We start from the raw sequence: 26,115 nt of genomic DNA, 5'->3' as shown, positions 1-26,115 counted from the left end.
AACCTGCCGCCTCCCCGCAGCCGGGATTCACGCCGCCCTCCCGGCGCCACTACAGCGAGGCGGCTGCCGACCGTGAAGACGACCCCAACTTCTTCAAGATGGTGGAGGGCTTCTTCGACCGTGGTGCCAGCATTGTGGAGGATAAGCTGGTGGAGGACCTGAAGACCCGGGAGAGCGAGGAACAGAAGCGGAACCGGGTGCGAGGCATCCTGAGAATCATCAAGCCCTGTAACCATGTGCTGAGCCTCTCCTTCCCCATTCGGCGCGACGACGGTTCCTGGGAGGTCATCGAGGGCTACCGGGCCCAACACAGCCAGCACCGCACGCCCTGCAAGGGAGGTGAGCGCTCGCTGGGCCCCGTCTTACCCGCCCTCCTGCGAGGAGCAACTGCTCTGTGCTCGGGCGGGCGGTGTTCCCCTCCCAAGCTCTCCGCCCCGGCCAGCCGGTCTCGGGTGTGGCAGTTTTGGAAGATAAGTGATTTTTCCGCCCTAAAACCACAGTGTAGTCAGCCCGCGTCCTTCCCCCGCGAGCCATCACCGCTGGCCTCTCTATGCCAATGCTGTATCAGAGTAGACACTGCACTGGTCTTTTAGTCCAATTCCTGCAAATTCCACTTCTGGAGAAGGCAGTGACTGGCCCCTAGCCCATCCGATGGTGCTGTGAGAGTTTTTGTAGGCCTCTGACTTTTCCCCCGAATGCAAACTATAGAATTATTTTCTGATTTTTTTTTTTTTTGGAATAGTGACAGATGAAAAAGGAAAATAGAAAATGACTAGTCTTCAAGGTTCGAAATCTAGACAGTTTTATTAACCAAAAGAAATTACTAAGCGCTTGTGAAGTTAGTTATTTTTACACTTTGTTTTGTACTGCCCGCCCCTCAAAAAAAATAGGTCCGTTTAACGTCTCTGACAAATAAACACTGGGTGTCCTGACATTAAAGGGTGTAGACTGCAGAAGGCCTGCCAGCCAATGGAATGAAACAGCTCCAGGGGTGTGTACTGGTCCTGGCTAGTACCAGATTTGAGCTGAAGGAAAAGATAACTAGGTGAAGAAGAGAGATGAGTCAGTTACAGTTTAGTAATCCTCGAAGTATTCTGTAGTTTCAATTTTTGGATGTGTGTAGATTTGGTTTCTGAAGTCAGATTGATTTTTTTTTTTTCAAATAAATGAAAGCTTTCTTTCCCACCCCCACTTTCAGTACATTGCACAGTATGTGTTTTAAAGTGTCCTAAAATGAAAGGGACATAACCACCTTTTTTTGTTGCTGTTCCAAAAAAAAAAAAAATTAGGTAAAATAAAGGATCCAGAGAGATGAAGTCTTGCTAGAGGTGGATTGGATAATAAGCATGGAGGAGGTTGGGCTAGATCCTTTGTCTGCCTCAACCCTATCCTCTGCTCTTGTACTGGCAGCCTAATTCTGAGGGTGATTTTTTAGAAATCCCTTCTCTACCAGAAAAACTTTAGCTGTGACCCTGTTCTCAGCAGGAGAACAAAGGTTGCTACCCAGGGTTTAATGATTTACTAAATTTGCATATACTGCACCTACTTCTACCTTTGAAGCCTAATTGTCCTTTAACCATGTAGTTTCCTCTGCTAAAAGCTGTTGGTATCACTTTGACCTCTAGTTTCCCTTTCAGCTCCAAAATTATATAAAGGGGCATACTGTCATTCTACACTGCTTTCCCTCTTCCTACCACTCCCTTATTCTCCAAACCAGGAACTCAAGTTCAGACTCCCATAAAAGCAAACAAGGATATTGGAAGAAGAGGCAACATACAGCAAATAATAAATTGCAATATTGCTTTAAAATGGACATCAAGCTGGGTACAAAGGCAATAATCCCAGCAACTGAGGAGACTATAAGGCAGGAGATCACAAGTTGAAGGTCAGCCTCAGCAAGTTAGAGATACCCTGCCTCAAAATAAAATATAAAAAGGACTACAGATGACCCTATCTTTAAATTTAAAAAATAAAAAAGTTGTTAATTTCCTTGGTCCCATTAGGGTCCTAAAAATACAGAATATGTTAGGTGATTGAGATAAGTGCCTTTGATAATCTCTGAACTTCAGTAAATCTTTCCCTCTTAAACATTTTAGCCACACTCCCTACCCCCACAACCCCCACCCCGCTAAGCTGTCTTTCTCTTCCAGTATCCTTTGCAAAAGGAGAACCTCATCTGGTCATCATCCTTTCCCCAACCCTAAGCTTTCTGTATCTAATCTTTCCTCCATAGCAATTGTACCTGAGTTTCCTAAAATAGAATCCTTAAGGCTTGAATCAAAACAACAAACTACATCTGTAAAGCAAAGAGGTGGTTTGAATACCTTCGAGTAGCTAGTGAATACTTTATTCGAAATGTACATTTAATAGTACATTGTTTTTGTTCTCTTCCCAAATACCATATTTAACTGAGGACCAAGGCCATTAGATTTGTCTCTGTTAAGGATTTGAAGAAAGATGTGCTGTAGGCTATGAAAGGAAGCTCTACATAAGGCCTTAAAAATACTTTGCGCACCAAGAATGGTGGCTACTCCTACTCAGCAGGTTGAGACTGGAGAATCACAAATTCAAAGCCAGCCTGAGCAACTTAGCAGCAAGACCCTGTCTCAAAATCAAAAAGGGCTGGATATGTAGCTCAGATTCATAGCACTTGCCTATATATATGAGGCCCAAAGTGTAATAATCCCCAGTACCAAAAAAAAAAAAAATTCAGCAAAGATCAGTATTGTGAGAATGAGAGGTTGATTTAAGAAGACTCATTCGAAGGTTCTGAGTTTGAAAACATTGAAAATTGTTTCTATTCACTTTCTCTGAGTAAGTTCTATATTTAATTTACCATGGTTCTACCTGAGACCAATCTACCTTTTTAGTGGAAAGTTTATCATTTATTCTGGGTCAGGCAGGGTGACTTAATCCCAGCAATGCAGGAGGCTAAGCCAGGAAGAGGATAACCAAATTTCGAGTTCAAGGCTAGCCTCTGGCATTTAGCAAGGACTTCAGCAATTTAGTGAGACTCTGTCTTGAAATAAAAAGTCAAAAGGGCCTGAGATAGAGCTCAGTGATAATGCACCCCTGCCCCTCCCCCAAAAAAAGTCAGTTTGGGAAAAGAGTACAAATTAATAGCAATCCATTGATGTAGGAGTCAGTTTTTAAGCCTGCCCCTCATTGTCTTGATTTTAAAACTACTAAGTCAAAATTCTTCCATAATGATTCCTCCTGTCTTAGAACTTTCTAAAACGACTTTAATAAAATTAATGGACTATAAATGGAATTCTCTGATAAAAATAAATATTTTATTTAATTATAAATTAAAAAGTATGCTCTGTGTTAACCCCGGGACTTGTTTTAAGAACCAAAATGCAAGAAGCAACAGTTGGAAATAGATGGTCCTTTGATGACAGGATGCCAGGGAGGGTTGGAGGCCTTGTAAGGCTGTAATTCCCCTCATTGTGTGTTCAATGGCAGTACCTTGGGGAAGACTGCAATTACATACTAATACTGTTTTAAAATGAGATGCCCTGTCTTCACTGGGGAGAAAAACATTGAACTCCTGTTTCCTATGCTCAATTGACAACCATTGAAATTTGGGTATTTGACACACTTTCTAATATTTTGGAAGTGTGACTGCTTATATCTTGCTGCCACAAGATAACAGAATTTAAACAAACATTTTAGCCCTGAGGTTGTGTTGGTTTTTAGTACTTTCTAGTACTAAAAACTAAACTTAAGTGTTGCCATTATAAAAGCCTTTTTATTTCATGGAAGTCACATGCTACTTTTCCTCTCAGGCATAAAGACCTATGATTCCAGAGGAGATGTGTTCATGATATTGTCACTTAGTCTTCCCACCATTTGTACATGTGAATCCATTTAATTCATTTGTTAATCCATTTAACAAGTTTGCTCTAGCAGGAAAAAATTTCTCGTGCAGGAAGACAAACACTGCTCACTCATGCAAAATACACTTTGTAAGAACTGGGGCATCACAAATTGGAAGCTAAGCACCAGGACTATTAAACTCTAATAAAACTGATAGTATTTAACTTTTGAGTCCAAGAAATTTAAAAATGAGCTCTTTGGCTTATAGTGGGAAGAAATTGGATTTACTATAGTTGGTAATGACTTAAATTGCTTAGGAAAACCAGGTTTAGTTCTCTGTGGCACTGGGAGATTAAACCTGGGGGCGCTCTACCACGGAGCCATTCCTAACTCTTTTTTTATTTTTTTATCTTGCTAAATTGCTAAGGCTGGCCTCAAACTTGTGATCCTCCTACTCAGCCTCTGGGTTGCTGGGATTATAGGAATATGCCACTAGGTGTGCCCAGCTAGGAAAATTAGCTTTTATCCCCTAATGTTAAAGATATTGAGGATTCTGCCTGGAAACAATAAAGACTAAAACACTAATATGTTGGTGTTGAAAAAAATCTAGGCACTAGTTTGACATGCATCTTCTTGTTTTGTTTTTCTGTTTATTTTACACAATGGTTTTTATAATACAGGTAAGGAGAAAATTCTCTGGTATTGCTCTAATAAATCACATCAATTCATAAATGGCCATAATTCCTGTATCCTGCAAGATAAGCATTGAAGACTGTTAAATCCAAAACTCTTCTCTAAACCTAATCTAACCAGTCAGATAAATCAATATTTCCCCCTTCCAGAAACAGAAATTAATGCAAATTGAAGTACTCACTAACCAAATGAAGTATTCATATGTGGAAAAACTACTGATAAAGGCAGGAGGAAAGCGTTTGTGAAGGGCAAAAAGACAAACTAAAAAGGTCTACTTAAGACCTTTTTGAGTAATTTTATTAAAAAGAGACTGTACCTGGGTAATTTTGAAGCCACAGGCATTCTGTCTTCACAGAGACCAATTGGCAAAGCAGGGGATAATAATAATAGCTAACAGTGAAAGCTAAGAATTTTTCATGCATTTGTTGCTTTTATACTTAATGAAATAAACAGTCATCCTGATTTCTAAATGCTGCTAAAACTAAAGAGTGATGTGTCTGTCCTTTGGCAAGGTGGCACAGGTAGTACATAGTAGAATTTGAGCTCAGACTTTGTATGTGTGAATCCATCTAGCAAGTTTGCTGTGGTCAGAAAAAATCCCATGTGCAGGAAGACAAACACTGCTCACTGATGCAAAATACATTTTGTAAGAATTGGAGCATCCCGAGTTGGAGGCTACCCACCTTCGGGTACCCACCTTCTTAATCGTTATTATCTGGGACTTGTTCATGTAAAAAGTTACAAATTGTATCTTGTGGTAAGCACTGATTGAGAACTATATTATTCTATGACACAGTGATCTTTAAGGAATTTCACTTGAATAATTTTAAAGTGAGTTTCCCTTACCATGTCTTCATTAAAAACTAAAAAAAAATTCTGTTTATCATGAGTCATTGTCACTTCTCTTGATTGTTCTTGGTGAAAGTTTTCCAGACCAAACTTTTCTGGATTGCTTCTGTGTTAAAGGAAAATGTGAAAGACAATACAAATGAAAATTGTAAAGGTTATCAGTACTGTGGTTCCTTTTACCATTTTTAAAATTTTTTATGTGTTTTAATTAGTTACACATGATAGTAGAATGTATTTATGCACTTCGATATACACAGATGGGATATAATTTCTCATTTTTCTGAGTGTACATGTTGCAGAATCATATTGGTCATGTAGTCATGTATACATACAGTAATAATGTTTGTTTCATTCTACTATCTTTCCTATACCCACATCCCCACCCCACCCCTCCCATCACTTTCCTCTACCAAATCTAAGGTAACGCTATTCTTCCCTAGTGCCCTCCACCTTATTGTGAATTAGCTCCACATATTAGAGAAAACATTCCGCCTTTGGTTTTGTGGGATTGGCTTGTTTCTCTTAGCATGATATTCTCTAACTCCAACCATTAACTGGCAAATGCCATAATTTTACTCTTCTTTAAAGCTGAGTAATATTCCACTGAGTATATATACCACATTTTCTTTATCCATTCATCTATTGAGGGACCCTAGGTTGGTTCTATAGTCTAGCTATTGTGAACTGAGTTGCTATAAACATTGATGTGGCTGCATCACTATAGTCTGCTGATTTTAAGTCCTTTGGGTATAAACCAAGGAGTGGGATAGCTGGGTCAAATGGTGGTTCCATTCCCTATTTTCTAAGGAATCTCCATACTGCTTTCCATAGTGGTTGCACCAATTTGCAGTCCCACCAGCAATATATGAGTGTACCTTTCCCCCCCACACACATCCTTGCCAACATATATTGTTATTTGTGTTCTTGATAATCACTATTCTGACTGCAGTGAGATGAAATCTCTGTGTAGTTTTAATTTGCATTTCACTAATTGCTAGAGATGTTGAACACTTTTTCATATATTTGATCAATTGTATTTCTTTTTCTGTGAAGTGTCTGTTCAGTTCCTTAGCCCAATCTGTAGGCTCTTTCCTCAGTTATTGTTTCCTTTGCTTAGTGTTGAGAGCCACAGCTAAGGGGCCCCAGCAAACTTTCAGACTGCCAGCTGATGATTGGCTCACAGCGCCCCAGCAACATCTAGCTGATTGGCTCCTCTGCGGTGATGCTCATTGGGCTGTTTCCCTGCCCTTTCAGACCACGGAGCTGCTCATTGGGGGACTTTTTGGCTCCGCCCACGTGACCCAGCCAATCGGCCTCAAGAGCAGGAGGATTGTGGGAGGTGGAGAGGCTTGTAGTTGAGAGAGAGGCTTGTGGGAAGCCGGTGGTGGCAGTTGGGCTCTGAGGGATTTTCAGAGCCCAACTGCCACCTGCTAAATTAAAAGAAGCTTTTTAATTTAAATCCATCTCACTTATTGATTTTTGATTTTACTTCTTGCACTTTAGGAGTCTTGTTAAGGGAGTCAGATCCTAGACATGGTGAAGATTTGGGCCTATTTTTTCTTCTATTAGGTGCAGGGTCTCTGTTCTGGTGCCTAAGTCTTTGATCCACTCTGAGTTGATTTTTGTGCAGGGTGAGAGAGAGAGGTATTTTGGTACATATGGATTTCCAGCTTTGCCAGCACCATTTGTTGAATAGGCTATCTTTTCTCCAGTGAGTGTTTTGGCACCCTTGTCTAGTATGAGATAACTATATTTATGTGGGTTTGTCTCTGTGTCCTCTATTCTCTACCATTGGTCTACAAGTCAATTTTGGTGCCAATACCATGCTGTTTTTGTTACTATAGCTCTGTAGTATAGTTTAAGGTCTGGTATTGTGATGCCTCCTGCTTCACTTTTCTTGCTAAGGCTTGCTTTAGCTATTCTGGGTCTCTTATTTTTCCAAATAAATTTCATGATTGCTTTTGCTGTTTCTGTGAAGAATGTCATTGGGATTTTAATAGGAATTGCATTAAATCTGTATAATGCTTTGGTAGTCCCTTTTGTCATTTATCATAGTCAGCAATATATCCTATAAAGTCCTATTTTTTAATATTTTTGTTGCTGTTGCTGTAGATGGACACAATACCTTTATTTTTATGTGGTGCTGAGGATCAAATGCAGTATGTCACATGTGTGAGGCAAGTGCTCTACCACTCAATCCCAGCCCAGTCCTGTTTTTGTTTGTTATTGTTGTTGTTTGATATTATCATAAGTATGTATAAGAATAACCAAGGGTGATGGTACCCATATTAGGGGTTTAATGAATAAGGACCATTCATTAAGATGTGTGATCCATTGCTTACCTGGGTTCAATCCCTAGCGCTGCAACAAAAGGACCTATAGTTTTGTGGGTTTGGTTTGGTTTTTGTTACCATGATTGAACCCAGGGGCACCTAACCGCTGAACTACATCCCGAGGCCTTTTTATTTTTATATTTTGAGACAGGGTCTCACTAAGTTGCTTTGAACTCATGATTCTCCTGTCTCAGCCTCCCGAGCCACTGCGATTATAGGCATGTGCCATGCTTTGTTGGGGGAACTTTTCATAGACTTTTTAAAGGTAGGCACAGTGCACTCCTGTATTAACAGTGGCTTGGAAGGCTGAGGCAGGAGGATCACCAGTTCAAAACCAACCCAAGCAATTTAGTGAGACCCTGTATCAAGATAAATTAAAAATGGGCTGAGGATGTGGCTCAGGGGTTGAACACCTCTAGGTTTAATCCCTGGTATCAAAAAAAAAAAAAAAAAGAAATTTTTTTAAATACAAGGCTGAATTTTTTTTTCATTATTTACCCAAGTGGAACTGTCTGTAAATAGTAAGGAGTAGAATTTGTTGCATAATAAATATATTTGGTGCCTGATATAGAGCCCTTAAAACCCTTGATATTTTAAATCTAATCACCCATAGCTAATGATATAAACAATCATGCCTATGTAATAGAATCTCAGGGTTGGGAGATCCTAAATGATGATGGGAAGTTCAGAGAGCTTCCAGTTTGGTAAATGCACCCAGCTCTCAGGAGGGTAGCGTACCTCTAATTCTTTGGGAATGGAAACTCCTGCAGTCGGTACCCTGAGATCTGTAAGGTGTGATAGCAAATTATTGAGCCTGTGGAGGGGGTCGTGGGAATCCCTGACTTGTAGCCAAGTTGGACTGAAGTGTGCAACTAGTGTCTGGAGTGAGGAAATCGTCCTTAACCTATAGGTCTGCACTAATGCTGGGTGGTTAGTGTCAGAATTGTAAAATATCAAGTTGGTGTCTGCAGCAGTTTAGAAAACTCATGTTTGGTGTCAGAAGTGTGTGGGTAGAAAAGTTTTCCTTTTAAGTTTGTTGGATGGGTATTGATAAACTGTTTGAAAGAGTCAAAGATAAGTACAAAACTTGTACTCCAAAAGACTGATAAAAAATGATGGTACCAAGGACAGAAAAGGGTTGTAGTTGCCTCCCCCATCCCCATTTTCTGTTTTTACTTTCTGTGGTTTCAATTACCTACAATCAGCCACAGTCTGAAAATATTAAATGGAAAATTCAAGAAATAATTAATGGTTTTAATTTGTGCACTATTCTCAGTGGTGGGATGAAATCCCATACCATCCTTCCCTGGCACAAATCATCACTTTGCCTAGCGTATCCATGCTGTGTTTGCTACCTGCCCCATTAGTCAGTCAGTAGCTGTCTTGGTAATGGTAGTGCTTATGTCAAGTGATTCTTATTTTATTTATTAATGGCTTCAAAGCACACACACAAAAAATGATGCTAGCAATTCAGATATGCCAAAGAGAAGCCATAAAGTGCTTCCTTTAAGTAAAAAGTGAAAGTTGATCATAGGGATGAATAGGAATAAAACATAGTATATAAAGGATGCAGTATTATCTGTACCTTCAGTCATCCACTGAGAGTCTTAGAAAGAATCTCTTGCAGATAAGAGGGACTATATATTAGGGAAAAAGGAAGGAATTTTGAAAATTAAGGAAATCTGATATGAAATGATCTTTGGAAATAGAGGCCTATATATCAGGCATGGTAGTACATACCTGTAATCCCAGCTAAGCATGAGGCTAAAGGAGGAGGACCTCAAGTTCAAGGCCATCCTGGACAATTAGTGAGACTCTGCCTCAATTTTAAAAAAAGGAGGGGGGATATACATCAGTGGTAGAGTACTTAGTTAGCATGCCTGAAGCCCTGTGCTCAATCCCATGTACTAAAAAAGAAAAAAGAAATACAGGGATGCCTTCAGTGCCCATCCATGCCTTGCCTCCCTTATGCCAATGATTTTTCCTCTCTGAAGACCCATCTTAAATATCACCTTGACTTGTAAATAATTTATATGAAATGATATCTGAAGTTCCATGTCTTTACCTCTTTGAACCTTTTTATTACAGGTTACTATTATCTTTTGCTAAACATTATCCAACTTTATGCTCAGTAGTTTAGCATCATTTCCAACCTGTTTGGGTAAAGGTCTGTGGCTAAATTGTTATTGTCAGAATAAAGGACCTGTAATATAAAGAAAAAATCAGGGGATTAGGGCTTAGCTTAGTAGTATAGTGTTTGTTTAGCATGAATAGAGGCCTGGGTTCTATTGCCAGTACAAAATTAAAAATAAAAAATTTAGCAAGATACTCCTAATGCCTAATCTTCAACAACAAGGCAGTAAGTTAAACATGAAACAAAGCTATGTGTTTAAGATATGCAGGGAAATGATTTCAAAGTATATACATTTTATATCACTAAGAATGGTCACTCCTAAGGAGAAGACTTTAGGCAGGAGTGGTAGTCAAGAGAGATTCAAATTTAAATGAAAACATAAGCATATTATTATATTATTTTAAATTTTTAGTAAAAAGAAATATATTTTCATTAGCAGCTAAACTTTTGCTTCCCAGGAAACTTTATCTCTTCAAAATGGTTAAATTAATAAAAGACTTTGATAATAGGACAAAGTGCATGTTTCCCTGACTTCTTACAGTACTTAGATATGGTGAAACAAAAGTATATAGTTTTGCAGGGCATGGTGATACATATCTGTAATCCCAGTGGCTCAGAAGGCTGAGGCAGGATGATCACAAATTTGAGGCCAGTCTCAGCAACTAAGCAAGGCCCTAAACAACTTAGTGAGATTCTATCCCAAAATAAAAAATAAAAAGGGCCGGGGATGTGATATGGTTCAGTGGTTAAGCACCCCTGGATTCAATCTCTAGTACCCACCCCCTCAAAAAAATTTTTTTAAAATATATGGTTTTTCCTTGTTCCTATGCAAAGTGTTTCTTCCCAGTGAATATTTGAGTTTGCATCTGATGCTTCTGGGATTCCAGGTATTTGTTACTTGCTGATGGGCAATTAGTTCTTTACTGCCTCTTCCCCTCCTGCACTTCATTTTTAATATTGTTGCTATTCTATTGTGAGTTAGAAAGTATATCAATATTAACTGAGAAAATAGATTATGGTGAATTCATGGTGAGAGTGTTGATGCATTAATTTTGAGAGTTGTCCTAAGGCTTTTTTGCTTTTCTTGGAATTCTGTGCTTGATGTAGAATTCTTGTTTATTTAATAAATAATTTAGAGTACTGTTAGAAATTGGATTTCTGATGAATAAATCATACCCTTTAAGAGATCCAGTTCAAGTAACTTTAAAAACCATTTGAATTTTCATAAATGTTTAGTTAATGATTCATCATAAAATAATGGTAGCTAGGGGGTGGTTGTATGTGTATATTTGGTTTTGAGTCATCTAGGAAAAGGAAAATTTCAAGCTAGTCAGTTTTGGTTTTCACTGAATCTTTTTAAAGTAATGAGCTGTTTGTTTTGTCCATCACTATGGCAACTCCAGCTAGTTATTTCTCCTAGAGAAACTTAGTGTGCACCAATCATTAGACTATTGAACATATTAAGGTATATCTGTTAAAAGGCAGACAGTGCTTTGTGCTTTCATGTAGTTTGCAGATGTCTGTATTCATTTGTGTTCTTTTGAAACATCCAGATAACATTAACCCAGAATAACTAATCAGTTTCTCTTAAGAGTAAAGAGGATGATTTCAAAGTTTGCATTGTTAAGTACTCCATTTTTCTGTCCTCTGCCCTTCCTCCAACTTGACTTGAGATTGATAAATCATTTTCATGGCAGTGTTTCTCTAATTTTCACTAGTGGACTGAGACACAGATTATTTTGTCATTAAGTAGAATGTGGTCCTTAATTTTAGATCTCATTTCTAAAGACATCCATTCTGTGGTCTATACTTTTTTTTTTTTGCGGGGGGGGGGGGAGGCACAACCAGGATTGAACTCAGGGGCACTCAACCACTAAGTCACATCCCAGCCCTATTTTGTATTTTAGTTAGAGACAGGGTCTCACTGAGTTGCTTAGGGCCTCAGCCTCCCAAACCGCTGGGATTACAGGCATGTTACATGTCAGAATGTTCAAACTGCAAATGTTTTTCCTTTTGTTTATTTAAAGTTCTAATCAAATCAAAAGGATGTTCTTCCTTTTGCTTGTTTAAAGTTTTCAGGGTTTTTAAAAATATGTATGTGCATATTATCTATTTTTTACCTTCTTGAACAAATTTATTTTCAAATTAGAATTCTTGAAATATGGTTGCCATTCAGAAATTCTGGATTTCTCCTTTTTTAAGAATTTTAATGTCACATCATTTTATCCTTCACATAACCCAATTGTGCTAATTGCTCCCAATCTGCTAAATTTATAAATAGAAAGTACCTTCTTTTTATCATGTTGTTGTTCAAATCTCTTAATGTCCATAAAAATATGGTAAAAAGTTTTCAGGCAATAGTATATTTTTAGTAATTATCTTTGGTTTCCAATTGCAGAAGGGGAAACATAACTAACTTTCTAGAACTGTGAATATCTTGTTTTACTATAGTTTATCACAAGTATTACTACAGAGTATTTTATTTATGGGTACTCTTTGAGAATTTTTGTTTTTTTCATATCAACACTTTAAGTAACCCTATACTAATATACCTGCTAATTTCTAGAAGTGAAAACATTAATGTATTATTGATTAATTAGAATGTTAAAGAGACTATTTCTTTAGCCCAGGCAATATCACCTTCTGTCCCCTTCATGACCCACCTTTATCTTTTTTTTTTAATTTCATTTTATTTACTTACTTATTATAGTTGTAAATAGACAGAATGCCTTTATTTGTTTATTTTTATGTGATACTGAGGATTGAGCCCAGTGCCTCACACACGCTAGGCAAGCTCTCTGCCACTGAGAGCTACAGCCCCAGCTCCCCCACCTTTATCCTTTAGGGCTTATTCCACTAAGCTTCTGCTACTTCCTTTATAGCTCCTCCCTTGTCTCAATAACAGTAAAAATTCTCATTAATTCATAGCCTGCAGAAAATATGCCTGTGATGTGACAGAAAATTCTATAGATGAGAAAAAAAATTTTATTTCACAAATGAATTCCTGGGTTCCATCCAGGGAATCTGTTTTCTTTTAGAGTTTATGACTCATCATTCAAGACTTTTGTAATAAAAATGACAATTCTTTTCCACTTTGGTAAAAGGAGGGTTCTGGTTTCTTATTAGTATCTTTGTCTGGAATATTAGACTTGCCATTCGGATGCTTCTGCTATTTGATTTATGAAGATTATAGTTAAATCAGCTTTTAATTCTTAACTATAACTGCATTACATTACAGGTACGTCTTAAGTACCTTTTAAACTTTTAGGTTTCTAGTTAAAGGAAAGTAACTTTTTCTTCATAAACTTAAATTCAAATAATGGTGTGGGGGCAGGCACAATCTTGGGCACCTGCAATCCCAGCTGCTTAAGAGGCTGAGGCAGAAGAATGGCAATTTTGAGGCCAGCTTGGGCAGGGCTAGGTGTATAATTCAATCAATAAATAAATTAGTATGGCTACTTCCATAGGCTTTTAAAGAGCAATGAAAAAAGTAATCTGTGTGTAAGAGGAAATAAACTAATTATTAAAAACTTATTTATTTTACCACCCGCTATGAATTTATCTTGAAGTAATGAAATCAAAGTTTATAAAGCTATTTATTCAATTCCCTGTCACTTTAGACCCTTTTGTGTTTTGATAAATTGCTTTGTTATGTATTACTACTTTCAGTTGTTAAAGCAGTGCTAATAGTTGAAATTTGAGTATGGACAGTACAAGCCTCTGAGTCAGATGACTCACATAGGACATCCCACAGCCTTGGCCATAAGCAAAGGAGAACAGTGTTTTGCCTCTCCAGATGAGCTGGGATCATCTGTTGGCTGGGATCACCTGGATAAAGCACTTATACTTGTATCCCTGGTTTAATATAATGTTCATTAAGTAATATATCATTACTTAGCTTTTTTATTAATTAGAAAAGCAGTGTAGTGTTTAAGCAAAATTTTTGTTTTAAAGATACAAACATTTCATACTAATATTACTGACAAATTTTATTTTGGATTTTTTAGGACCTTGTTCTTTAACTCTGTAGTATGGTTTTAGTTCTTCCATGATAAGTAAGGATGTTCATGGGAAATTGTTTAATGTGTATATCAAATATTTTAGTGGCCATGGCATTTCTTTCTTCCTTAAATTTTAAGATACTTAAGTGCCTACTGTGTGCCATTTTCTGTGGTAGGCATCAGGAATAAAGGCAGCAAACAAAACACAGTCTGTTTTCCTGGTGTAAACTTCCTGGATGGGAAAGCCAGACATAAATAGATAAGTAGATCTGTTATAATAAATGCTATAAAGAAATAAGATAGGGGCTGGAGTTGTAGCTCAGTGGCAGAGCACTTGCCTATATCATGGCACCACATTTAAAAAAAAAAATAAAAACGAAGAAGAAGAAGGTTCAAAAGGCTAGAGAGTGGATGTGTGGAAGTGCTTTTAAGTAGAATAGTCAAGGAGGACCTCTCAGAATAATTTGAAAGAGACCTGAATGAAATGAAAGAGCTGTGTATCTGTTGTATGCTAGAAAAATTAACCGGTCATATCACATTCTAAAATTTAAAAAAATGATTTCATTAACTTCATAAGAAATTTGAGAATTCATTATGTACAAAATATACCCATTATGTACAGAATATAATTCTGTTTTTGATTTGGGGTATTTTGTTTGGTTGTTGTTATTGTTTTAATACTGGAAATTGAACCCAGGGGCACTTTACCCTTGAGCTACATTCCTGGCTCTTTTTATTTTGAGATGGGGTCTCACTAAATTGCTAGGTTCTTGGTAGATTGTTGAGTTTATAATCATCCTGCCTCAGCCTTCTGAGTCACTGAGATTATAGGTGTACACCACCAAGCTGGGCTTATAAGATACAATTCTAAGAAGCCACTCTTCTAAATGTAAATTTTTTCTTTTCTTTTCTTTTTTTTTAAGCTAGGGTCTCACTATATTGCCTACACTGGCCTTAAATTCTTAGGTTCAAGCAGTCCTGCCTCAGCCTTCTAATTGTAATTGCAGTTATGTTCCACTGTACCTGACTCTCGTTTTCTTATTTTTATAATAGACTAAAGTTTATGTGCAACTTCAGAGTTTGCTCTTTATGTTCATATATACTATAGAGATTTCTCTTAAAGCATCAATATTTAAGTTGACATTTTCTGAAACATCAAAAATCTGCTTTTAAAATTGACTACAATTTTCTCAGGCTGCCCATGAGATATTTTCCATGATTGTCTGAAGAACTTTAGTCCCTGGATTATTCTTTAAAAAAGATGTACCTGGGGCTCCTATTACTTACCTGTGATTCTGAGTAAGGATTATACCCAGCACCTTAAGAGGAGCTAGATAGAAGAGGGAAGGGTAGAAAAGGTGCTGCAGCTTCATCTGGGTGTCTTCACACACAGAGCATCAGGGCTCCCCCCTCAGTGTGCAGCTAGATATCACCACCCAGGGTATCTTCCTTGGGGTTGAGAACAGTGGAACATAGAGAAAGAGAGGTGATTTAACCCTGCAAAACTTGGAAAGGTGAGTGACCCAGACACCTCATGGCTTCTAGATGCAGGGGCATTAGGACTTGGAATGGCCTCCTCCCCTCCTTGCAGAAATGGTGAAGGGAAATGTTAATACCTAGGAAAAAGAGAAAGCTTTCTCATATCCCAGTGGAGGAGTCTGGCAGTTGGGTAAGGGGAACAGCAGGCATAAGAAATTTTTTGGATCTATCCATTTGAAGCCAAAATCTCTATATAGACATCTGGTATTGAATCTGTCAAACCTGGTTATAGTCCATTTTTTCATGTTTGTATGTTTTCAGACAGCAGAATTCTTGAAATTATTGCTAGCAAATTACCCAAACCAAGCAGTAAAAGGAAAATAAAAAAGACTTATGAGGTAGTTGCCTTCTGGAAAGTGTAAAAAACATTGCTTTGGAGAGCATTTTTTTGCCTTATGTGACCAGTTATTTTTCCCACTGGGTTATAACTTCCTTAAGAACAGGGACTGTGTTCCCCATCTTTAAATTCCCAAGAACGCTTGCTCTTTTTTGTCTTACTCATACTAGAAAGTGAAAACTGAGCTTCAGCACCATCACCTCTCTTTGTTATCAGTATATTTAAAACCAAATTCAGGGTTAATTCTATAGCTCTTTCTTAGTTTTTTCTTTTCACTTCTTATGGTGTTCTGACACATAGACACTTCAAACATTCTTGGAAATAGCCTGAGCATAAAATGTAAATAGTGTGATTGTTTTTAATTTATAGCCCTTTTTTGTTTGTTTGTTTGTTTTGAAACTTACCAGAAATTTGTTGAAATACATCACCCCCCACTTTTATTTTTATTTATTTATTTATTTTTTTAAATACCACCAGGTATCCGTTACAGCACTGATGTAAGTGTAGATGAAGTAAAAGCGTTGGCTTCTCTGATGACTTATAAGTGTGCGGTGGTTGGTAAGTGATAACCTCTGTTGCTACCTAATAACTGGGGAAATAGGTCTACATAGAGTGTTAATTTTAAGATACTATAGAAGTACACCTTATCAGAACTTTTTCTTTAAGTTAAACTCCTTAAGGCTTAAGTGGGGTTTTTTTTTATAGGAACTAGTTGGACTTTCTCAAAATATAGATCTTTGTTTTAAATACCTGTCCACCATCTATAAATAAGACCAAGTCATAGTAAAAGGAAAGTAAATACAGTGTTCTTTTAGCAATAGTAGGGAATACTGATGACATTATACATTATAACTTGGCTAGCCTTATAATTTCTGTTTAATAAAGTGTTATTTAAAGTATAATCTTTTTAGAAGCGATCAACATGGTTTTATTTCTACAATGTTCCAAAATTAAAATGGTAAAGCATTATACATTTTTAATGCAAGTTGAACATCCCTAATTAAAAAATCTGAAATCTGAAATCCTTCAAAATCTGAAACTTTCTAAATATGAACATGGAGCCATCAGTAATAAATTCCATACCTGACCTCATGAGACAGGTCTAGGTCAAAATGCAGACACACTGAAAATACTGTACAAAATTAAGGGGCTGGAGTTGTGGCTCAGTGATACACTGCTTGCCTAGTACGTGTGAGGCACTGGATTCGATCCTCAGCACCACATAAAAGTAAATAAATAAAGCATTCTTTTACCTTTAAAAATATATATATTTCTGAAAAAAGTATTCAGGTAAAAAATATCCAGCCTCTTTTGGATAGTGCTTTCTGTGTGTTTATTTTTTAAATTTTTATATGAAGTAACAACTCTCAGTCTTTCCTTTCAGATGTGCCATTTGGGGGTGCTAAAGCAGGTGTCAAGATCAATCCCAAGAACTATACAGTAAGTATCAAAGTGATATTTGTAAGCACAATGCATTTACCAAAGAACTTGAAATTTTTAGGCTTCTGTATATCCCTCATTAATGAGATTAATGGTCTTTGCTGCTTTTCAGAAAAATAGGGAAATAAGTAAATAATTGCCTCATTGAGTATGTTGCCATATTAAAGATCATCTGTGTAACATCGATGTCTTTTCATTTTCTTAGTTGATTAAGAAGCAATTAATACTTGATATTGTTAGACACTTACATTCACTTTTAAAAATTACTATTATCAAGTTTTAATGTAGGGGTCTCCTTCTGGTGACAATACCTTAAGTAATCCTCCTATCAGTATCAAGTTAATTAAAATTAGTTACAGTGCCCTACATAGTACTAAATTAATGATAACTATGCAAACATAATAAATACATATGATTCTGTTCTCTTTGAAGTTCACCATTTAAGCTGGGCATGGTGGCACACACCTGTAAGTTCACTATATAAATGAAAATATACAAGGACATGGCCTATAGGGTTCATATTAATACAATTATATCATTTTTCAATTAGTCTTAATTATTATTTAGTTATTTTGGAGCTAGGGTTGTGGATCAGTGGTAGAGCACTTGCCTCACATGCGTGGGGCACTGGGTTTGATACTTAGCACCACATAAGTAAATAAAATAAAAGTATTATGTCCATCTACAGCTAAAAAAATTTTTAAAAAAAGAAATGAGGAATTAATACAAAAGGAAACTGGGATTTGAGGAGCCCTAGTCTATTATCTTTATCTGCATGTATGTGAGTGTGTTTTGTGCACACACTAGGGATTGAATCCAGGGCATTGCTCATACTATACTCAAACACTGAGCTTCATCCCTAGCCACTATAACCTAATTTTCATTCTTTAAAATGGAAATGCCTACTTTATGGATTATACTGACAATTACAGAAGATATATGAAAATTTCTCTCATATAGAAAACATGATATGCATCCCAGCTGATATTATGTCAAAAATACTTTTTATTACTATATTTTGTTGGTGGTTTTTTTTTTCTTTATAGGATAATGAATTGGAAAAGATCACAAGAAGGTTCACTATGGAGCTCGCAAAAAAAGGTTTTATTGGTATGTATTGCCATGTAAGTTTCTGTATGAAATGGAATTCATAATAACTGACATTTCTTATCTTTACACATGGCTAAATATAGTGTATCATAATTCTCTTTCCTTTAGAAACCAGGTTTTATGGTAGATCTCCTGGACATACCTCAGCCTGTTTATGATACATCTTTTTTTTTTTTTTTTTTTNTGCCATACTAGTGTCTGTTGTATTCTGCTGCCTTTCCTATCCTCTACTACTCCCCCTCCCCTCCCTTCCCCTCCCCTCCCCTCTTCTCTCTCTACCCCATCTACTGTAATTCATTTCTCCCCCTTGTTTTATTTTTTTTTTTCCCTTTCCCCTCACTTCCTCTTGTTTGTAATTTTGTATAACCCTGAGGGTCTCCTTCCATTTCCATGCAATTTCCCTTCTCTCTCCCTTTCCCTCCCTATGATACATCTTTGATGGAAACGTTCTTGTACTCAGTGTGCAGTAGGGACAACAAGGAGAGAGTTCTTATGTTTCCAGATATCATAATAAGAGTTGGTTCAGTAGAGTGATATTATATCTTCTGTATTGAGACATTCAAAATGGCCCTACTTTGAGACACTGAATAATATTGAAATATTTTTAAGTATAAAAAACACAGTTTTTAAAATGGTCATCCTTTTGTTCCTAAAGCAATGAGAAATCTAATTAATGCCTTTTGGAGCTGGGGCTTTTAAACAGGCCTACCTGTCCCCTTTAAAGCAGTGGAACTAGCCAGTCACCATCAGTATCTCTGAGGATACTAATTTTTGTTTGCTTGATGTTTGTTTATCTTACTGTCTATTACGTGTGCTTATGTTCTTTTGTGTGAAATATTTTTGTTTGTAACGTATAAATATTTGTCATTTACTCTTCGATGTTTTAAGCAATTTAAGTCTTCATGTTTCTTTTAGTCTAGAAGGCTTCTAGTTTTTTGGAATAAAATGAACAAAAAAATTGCTAAAAAGATCTTTGCCCTGTTAGCATAAACAAAATAAGACTGACTATAAAACGGGGAGAATCCTACTTTTTTTCTGCATTCCTTCCTTTGAGTTTTTTTTCCTGTGTTCCCCTAACCACTGATAAGTTTCTATGAAATTAAACTATCAATATTTTTTAAATTATCCCATTTTTAGGGAAAAACACATGAAATAAAGAAACTAATATAGAAATAAAATACATAGGTAATGCTAGAACTTTATAAGATTTGGCACAAATTTCATAATTTTAAGGGCAGTTGGGATTTTGACATACCTCATACCAGTACTGCTTGTACATTATTTATAGGAGAAGCATGCTAACAGAAGTTAGTTACCTCTTTCACACTTACGTGAAGTATAATTAAAATCATGTTCAGCCCGATGATAGCCATCACATTTTTATATCATATTACTTCTTAGCCTAAATCTTAAATGTATTTTAATATAAACTTGTATGGGTTTATATTTTATTCAGTCATATTCATTACCTATGTCTAGTGTTTTCAATCTAGTTTTATGGATCTTGACAAGTATCTTATGGGTCTAAAAGTTTACTGGGACACTGAAAGGAAGCAAAACCCCACAATACTAGTTATCTGGTTTCTTTGCTTTTGTGCAAAAACCTCATTAATCCATGATATAACTAAACTAACATTTGGATCCAGAGAGGTTTGTAAATAGACAAAAGGAAGTTTTGTTTTTTTTTTTTTTACTCACTTCTGGGCACACCTCCAAATCTGTTATTTTATGTCTTCCTTTCTGTCGCATTTCATATTGTGACTCAGACCTGAGTCTGCATCCTGACCCTGTTACATTTTGTGAGTTTAGAATTGTTTGACAAATTCTGCAAAAAGGGAGCTAGAATTTTGATAGCAATTTTATTTCATCTGCAACTCAATTCATAGAACATTGCCTTCTTAACTATATTAAGTCTTCTAATCCATAAGCATAGAATGTCTTTCCATGTTTTCATCTCTAATTTCTTTCAATGACATTATAGATTTCCATGTAGGATTCTTAACTGTTTTTTATTTCTTCTGATGCTATTGTAAGAGAGATTGGTCTGTAATTTTCTTGTGATGTCTTTATTCAAACTTATAATCAAGGTTATACCCACCTCATAGAATGAGTTAGGAAATGTTCCCTCCTCTTCTAATTTTTGCAAAAGCTTGTGAAAGGTCAATATTAATTTTTTGTGAGTTCAGGTAACACCTGTGTAAGCTATAAAATTCCCCAGAAGATCCCTGATATTTTCATCTTTCTCATCTCCCTATATATCTCCATATTAACTCTCTTAGCTTTTACTCTTTGCTCATGTTCTGTTAGAGCAATTGCTTTGTCAAAAAGACAAGACTTCACCAGGCATGGTGGCACATGCCTGTAATCCCAGCAGCTCAGGAGGCTGAGGCAGGAGGATCTCAAGTTCAAAGCTAGCCTCAGCAACAGCAAGGCACCAACAACTCATTGAGACCCACAAAATAGGACTGGGGATGTGGCTCAATGATTGAGTGCCCCTGACTGAGTTCAATCCCTGGTACCAAAAAAAAAAAAAAAAAAGACTAGACTTCTGACATGTTCCCTTAAATATTTGAGAATTTATATGTAATTCAGATGTTACTTGCAATCTGTACATGCGTATATGTTGACTTTTCCATAAAGTAGAAAACTCATAAATCTCGCAGTACTTTGTACTTGTGTTTTGAGGTGGGAGAAACTGTCTCATCTTAGCACGTCTAGACTAAACTAGTTTATCAATACACATTTCTGATTTACAAACTACCTCAGACTTGCCAGTTGGAATTGTTATTCAAGACAACAAAGATTATTATTTAATTCTTAATGTTGCTAAACAAGTATAATACTTGTAAATACATCTATAAGGATTTAATAGCAATTTGTCATTTGTACCTTAGAAAAGGAATGTGGGTAAACAAATTTGGTACTAACCTGTAGCTAATATATATCACTCCCAAGAAATGGAACGTGAGTGAAGAGAAGCAGTTAATGTCCTTTGATCCATGAATATGACACTACAACATGGCATTAATCCTTCAAGTAGGAGTGCTATGTGGAGGGAGAGTAGGTTTGGGGAAATTAGACTTCATAAGAAAGTACCTAAGGAAAGGAAGGGGGCTAGGACATAGAGTGACAGATTGGGTGGGGATGTGAAAAGCACACCTTGAGTATTTCAAATTGTTTTGTGCCAGTCCTGTATTTATTTTTACTGTTGTTTTTTTTTAAGAACTTTATTTTTTTTTTAATGGGGTGCTGAGGATTGAACCCAGTGCCTCTCACATGCTAGGTAAGCACTCTAGAACTGAGCCACAACCCCAACCCCTATTTTTACTGTTTTTAAGAAGAATATTTAGAGATAGGAGCCAGCATCATTGAAGAAGTTTTTCAGTGAGCTCACTGGCCATCAGTGTTAGAGCCTTCAGTGTTACCTGTGAGCCAATATCTTGTTATTCTCAAACTTTTAATGTGCTGTGATCTGAGGAAATAAATGTAAAGGCCTAGCCAGGTGCAGTGACACATACCTATAATCTCAACAGCTTGGGAGGCTAAGGAAGGAGGATTGCAAGTTTGAGGCCAACCTTAGCAACTTAGCTTAATGCTTGCAAGAAATGAAAAGGGCTGGGAATGTAGCTCTGGTGGAACACCTCTGGATTCAGTCCCCAGCACTGTAACAACAATATCAAAAATAAGTCAAAACCTAAAACTTTATGTTCACTAAGCATTGAACAGCAGGTAAAAGCAGCATTCTTCCATAAGTAAAAGTACTACAGTCTTAAACACAGTTGCTTCAGCCATATGACTTTTCCATCTTTTTCTACCTAATGAAAAGACCTAAACCTAAACCAGTAAGTAGCATGTTGCTATAGTATTTCATACACATCTATTCCCTAACCATAATAATTCTATTTTATGTCAGGCAAGATGGTGCTGTTATCTTTAGAGAATTATTTTAAAAACTGGTGCACTGCCCTTTCCCTGTGCTCCCAGGTCCTGGTATTGATGTGCCTGCCCCAGACATGAGCACGGGTGAGCGAGAGATGTCCTGGATCGCTGACACCTATGCCAGCACCATAGGGCACTATGTGAGTATTCCCCAGAAGCCCCAAGGCTTCCTGTATTTGCTCTTCACAAGAAGAAACAATTCAGCTAATTATAAGGAGAAATTGAGACTCACTGGGGTTTTCTACTCTCTTTAAATCATAAACTTGATATGCATGTTATTTTGCTTCTTTTTCTCTACTCTTGAACTATAAATGTAGTGAACATGGATTGAGCTTTTACTTATATGCTGCACTGTACTACACAGTGGGCAGGACCCTCTCCAACCAGGTCAGCACATTTTGCTGAGACTAAAAGGTACATAAAGAAGCATTCTGTGTCGAAGAGCTTTCATTTAAAGAAGAGCTAAGACACATAATCAGATAAAGTATGGAAATAGTGTAATACAGGGAAAAGAATTATGAATTCTCAAAATAGGCTTTCTGGAAGAGATATCTGGACCAGACTTGAAAGTGTGTTTAACTTGAACATCTAGAGATTTGGGGAAATTGAAATAAGGCATATTTATAAAGGTAGTAGAATATACAAGTAAAGTAAGTGAACTACAATAAAAATACCAAGTCCATTGTTGGTTTTACTTAATATTCAGTGGTAAGACTTTGCTGCAACCCTTTCTTAAGGAAGAATAACTTCCTACATGGTACCAGCACCTGTCAACATAGTCTAGGAGCCATTGGTCTAGGCACATAATGGATGCCACAGAGAAAGACTCAGTGAGCCTAGACTATATATGTGGGATCAAGGAAGGGGATGAGTTTGAGTTGATATCAAGGAGATACAACTGTGGGGACTGAAAGAAAGAGAGCCACTGAATAGAACAGAAGAGGAAAGGACAACTCCTGTCCCTGAAAGCCCTGGAACCTTGAAAAACAGACACATAAGGATCAGGAAGAAAAGTAGATTTTTTAAAAAACATTCTATCCTGCAAGCACAGCTAAATGCAGGTCAGGTGTTTATCACCTTTCAAAGCTGTGGAAATAAAGGGGACAGAGCAAGCCTTTGGAGGTAAGGTCAGTAAAGGCATCCTTGGAGATGAAGCCTTCTTGCCTATGCATCTAGGGAAAGGGGTGGGGCAAGTGCTTGGGGCAGAAGTCAGCATTTGAATGAAGTGAAGAAGAGAAGGGAACTTGAGAGGCTGTGGGCAGCTGTTGTAACCAGAGTTGAGAAAGGGAAGAAGGGGATACAAAAGGCCAATAGAGGAGATTGGGCCAGGTTACTGCCTAATATGAAACTATAAGGACTTTGGTCTTTGTCCTGAAAACAGGGAAGTGATGAAGATCTAATTATGAACAAGTTTATGGCACAGCTGAGGGTACACTGAAGCCTATCTCAAGATGCAGAGGAGATGGGATAGTTAAGGACAGGAAACTAATAGAAAGGGCGTAGATCCCATGGGATTGTGAAGAGAGGGAAGTAGGGCATGACATATGGCCTCCACCTAAGAAAAATGGCACAAGAGAAGACAGCATGAAAAGTGACTACTGACTAATAAAAGGGTTTATGTTGTTGTCTGTGTTTATTGGTTATAGACATTCATTGGTGCAAGAGACAAACCATGCAAAATAAACCCATAATAGTAGATAGAGCAAGGGAATAAAGGCAGCAGAGAGGGTGTCATTCAAGGACCCTAGAAGTAAAACAGGCCTTGGAGAAAAGGAGTGTAGAGTTAATGTACTTAGAACAGTCCTCAGCTCTTACTGGGCATAAAAGTAAGTATTACATCATATTAATTATATATACATCTCTGAAAATAAACAGAAGCAGATTAGATACTTTTGGTTTGGACTGCCATTCCCAAAAGGGACACTTTTCCCTATGTCACCTGTTAATGAGCTGTGAGTATGATCTCTTGTTTATTTTGAGCAGGACACTCCACAGAATAGCACAAACTAGTAGGCAGGATACCATTATTCATAGCTCTTTCCATAGAGGTAGCAGCAAAAGCAAATTTTATGAGGCATTGCCAGCTAAGCCTTGGACTATACTGGTAAATGTTGTGTTCCAAAACCCAGGCTAGGTGAGGAAGCCATAGTTTTTGTTAACTTGTTTCCAGATGTGAACAGGAAATCTTCTGTCCGGCCCCATCTGGCAGTGCCATGTTGGGGGAGAACATTTCCCATATTCTTTGCCCTGGGCTGCAGGACCATTAGGTATGCTGGGGAGCCTGGCAGTTGGCACTAGGCCTGACCTCAGACAGTATTTCCTTCAGTTTCAGCATTTGCATTTTCACTGTTTAGAAGCTGTTTGGCACCAGATTTGCAGTTCTGTTTTCATAATGTTAATTATTCATGAAAGAAAACTGTGGGAAAACTACTAATTCTGTAGTGCTTTATTAGACTGCTTTTTTTTTTTAACTTGCTTTTTTTTTGTTGTTGATAATTATACAAGAAATGCAATTCTAAGTTCTCTCTGTGAAAATATTTAAACAATATGGATAAAAAACAGATCAATTTTTAACTCAGCTACAACACAGTATTGGGGATAGGAAGATGAAATGAATTAAGGCATCTCATCTTATTCACATGGTGGCAAATTGCCTTAGCAAGTCATGCTTTGACCTTTGATTTAAAGTTCTCCCTTCATTTTTTGTTTCTTTCCTGTATATAATCAGAGTGCATCTCATTTCTCCTGTTTCTCTGATCAGTGTATCTGTTCCACAGTGTTGTGGTTGTCATTTCATAGTAGTATATCTGATACCTTGGGAGGGAAGCCCTTCCAAACCCCTTTTTTCTAGTTATGCTTGTTTCTCAACAAAAATACATACACATCCTTAATTCAAAGAGGGGAGAAAGCCAAGCATGGTCGCATATACCTATAATCCTAGTGACTCGGGAGACTGAGACAGGAGGATCGAAAGTTTGAGGCCAGCCATAACAATTTAGTGAGACCCTATCTCAAAAAAAAGGGCTGGGGATGTAGCTCAGTGGTAAAGTGCCCCTAGTTAGATACCCAGTACCAAAAGAAGAAGAAGAAGAAGAAGGGTATAAAGTGGGGTGATAAAAATCATTAATCCCCTCTATACTTAAAGAGCTAGCACTGCTACCAAAGGTGCTTTGCAAGCCAGGAACTGTGGTACACATCTGTAATCCCAGCAACCTGGAGGTTTACAAATTCACTGCTAGCTCAGCAAGTTAGTTAGACCCCCATCTCAAAATGAAAGATAAAAAGGAGCTGGGCATGGTGGGACACACCTATAATCCCAGCAATAACTTCAAAGGCTGGGAGTTCAAAACTAGCCTCAGCAACTTGTTAAGGCCCTAAGCAATTTAGCAAGACCCTGTCTCAAAATAATAAAAGTAAAAAGTACTGGGTAGGGATGTGGCTCAGTGGTAAAACACCCTTGGGTTCAATTCCCAGTACAAAATAAATAAATAAAAATGATGATGTAGCCTAGTGATATAACACCCCTAGGATCCCAAGTACTACTTAAAAAGGGGTGGGATATTCTGGGCATGCACCACTGTATCTTGCCTCCATATTCCTATTTTAAAAATTGAGTCTTCCCAGCAAGAAAATTACAGTGTCTCTTTCTGTCTCAGACTGTTTTGGTGACATATGCAAGTCTTGTGGTAGATTGTGGTAGACGGGATGCATACTCTGACTTAGGATTTAAAGGAATAATAGCTTTAAGCTGAACAGTCTCATAAATATAGAGACTGATGCTAAATTTCTGAACTGTTTCTCCCAGTAGGAAATATTATTTATTACATTTTCTAGCAACAGAAAGTAAAAGTGAGGTTTTTTCCTATTGGTCACAGTATACCTTAAATACATTCACTCTCAATACACACATGCTTGGCACAC

General features: G+C 37.2%; 1 protein-coding gene across 4 annotated transcripts in view; it reads left to right on the top strand.

The window, feature by feature from the left end:
• Window positions 1–26,115, top strand: part of Glud1 (glutamate dehydrogenase 1) — a 69,803-nt gene that overhangs the window by 33,082 nt on the left and 10,606 nt on the right. Inside the window, exons 1-5 of one of the 4 annotated variants that reach the window (XM_015500086.2) lie at window positions 1–339; window positions 16,183–16,263; window positions 17,090–17,145; window positions 18,192–18,255; window positions 22,240–22,334. In XM_015500086.2, the coding sequence (XP_015355572.1) occupies window positions 99–339; window positions 16,183–16,263; window positions 17,090–17,145; window positions 18,192–18,255; window positions 22,240–22,334 (537 nt within the window). In that variant the 5' untranslated portion in view covers window positions 1–98. Of the gene's footprint in view, window positions 340–12,598; window positions 12,618–16,182; window positions 16,264–17,089; window positions 17,146–18,191; window positions 18,256–22,239; window positions 22,335–26,115 lie in introns of those variants that run through there. The other 3 variants (XM_048801712.1, XM_048801711.1, XM_048801713.1) reach the window with 3 other exon arrangements.

This window comes from Marmota marmota, unplaced genomic scaffold (assembly GCF_001458135.2).
Source record: "Marmota marmota marmota unplaced genomic scaffold, marMar, whole genome shotgun sequence".
Lineage (NCBI taxonomy): Eukaryota > Metazoa > Chordata > Mammalia > Rodentia > Sciuridae > Marmota > Marmota marmota.
Note: the sequence above shows the minus strand (reverse complement) of the source record. Positions and strands in the feature narration are given on the sequence as shown.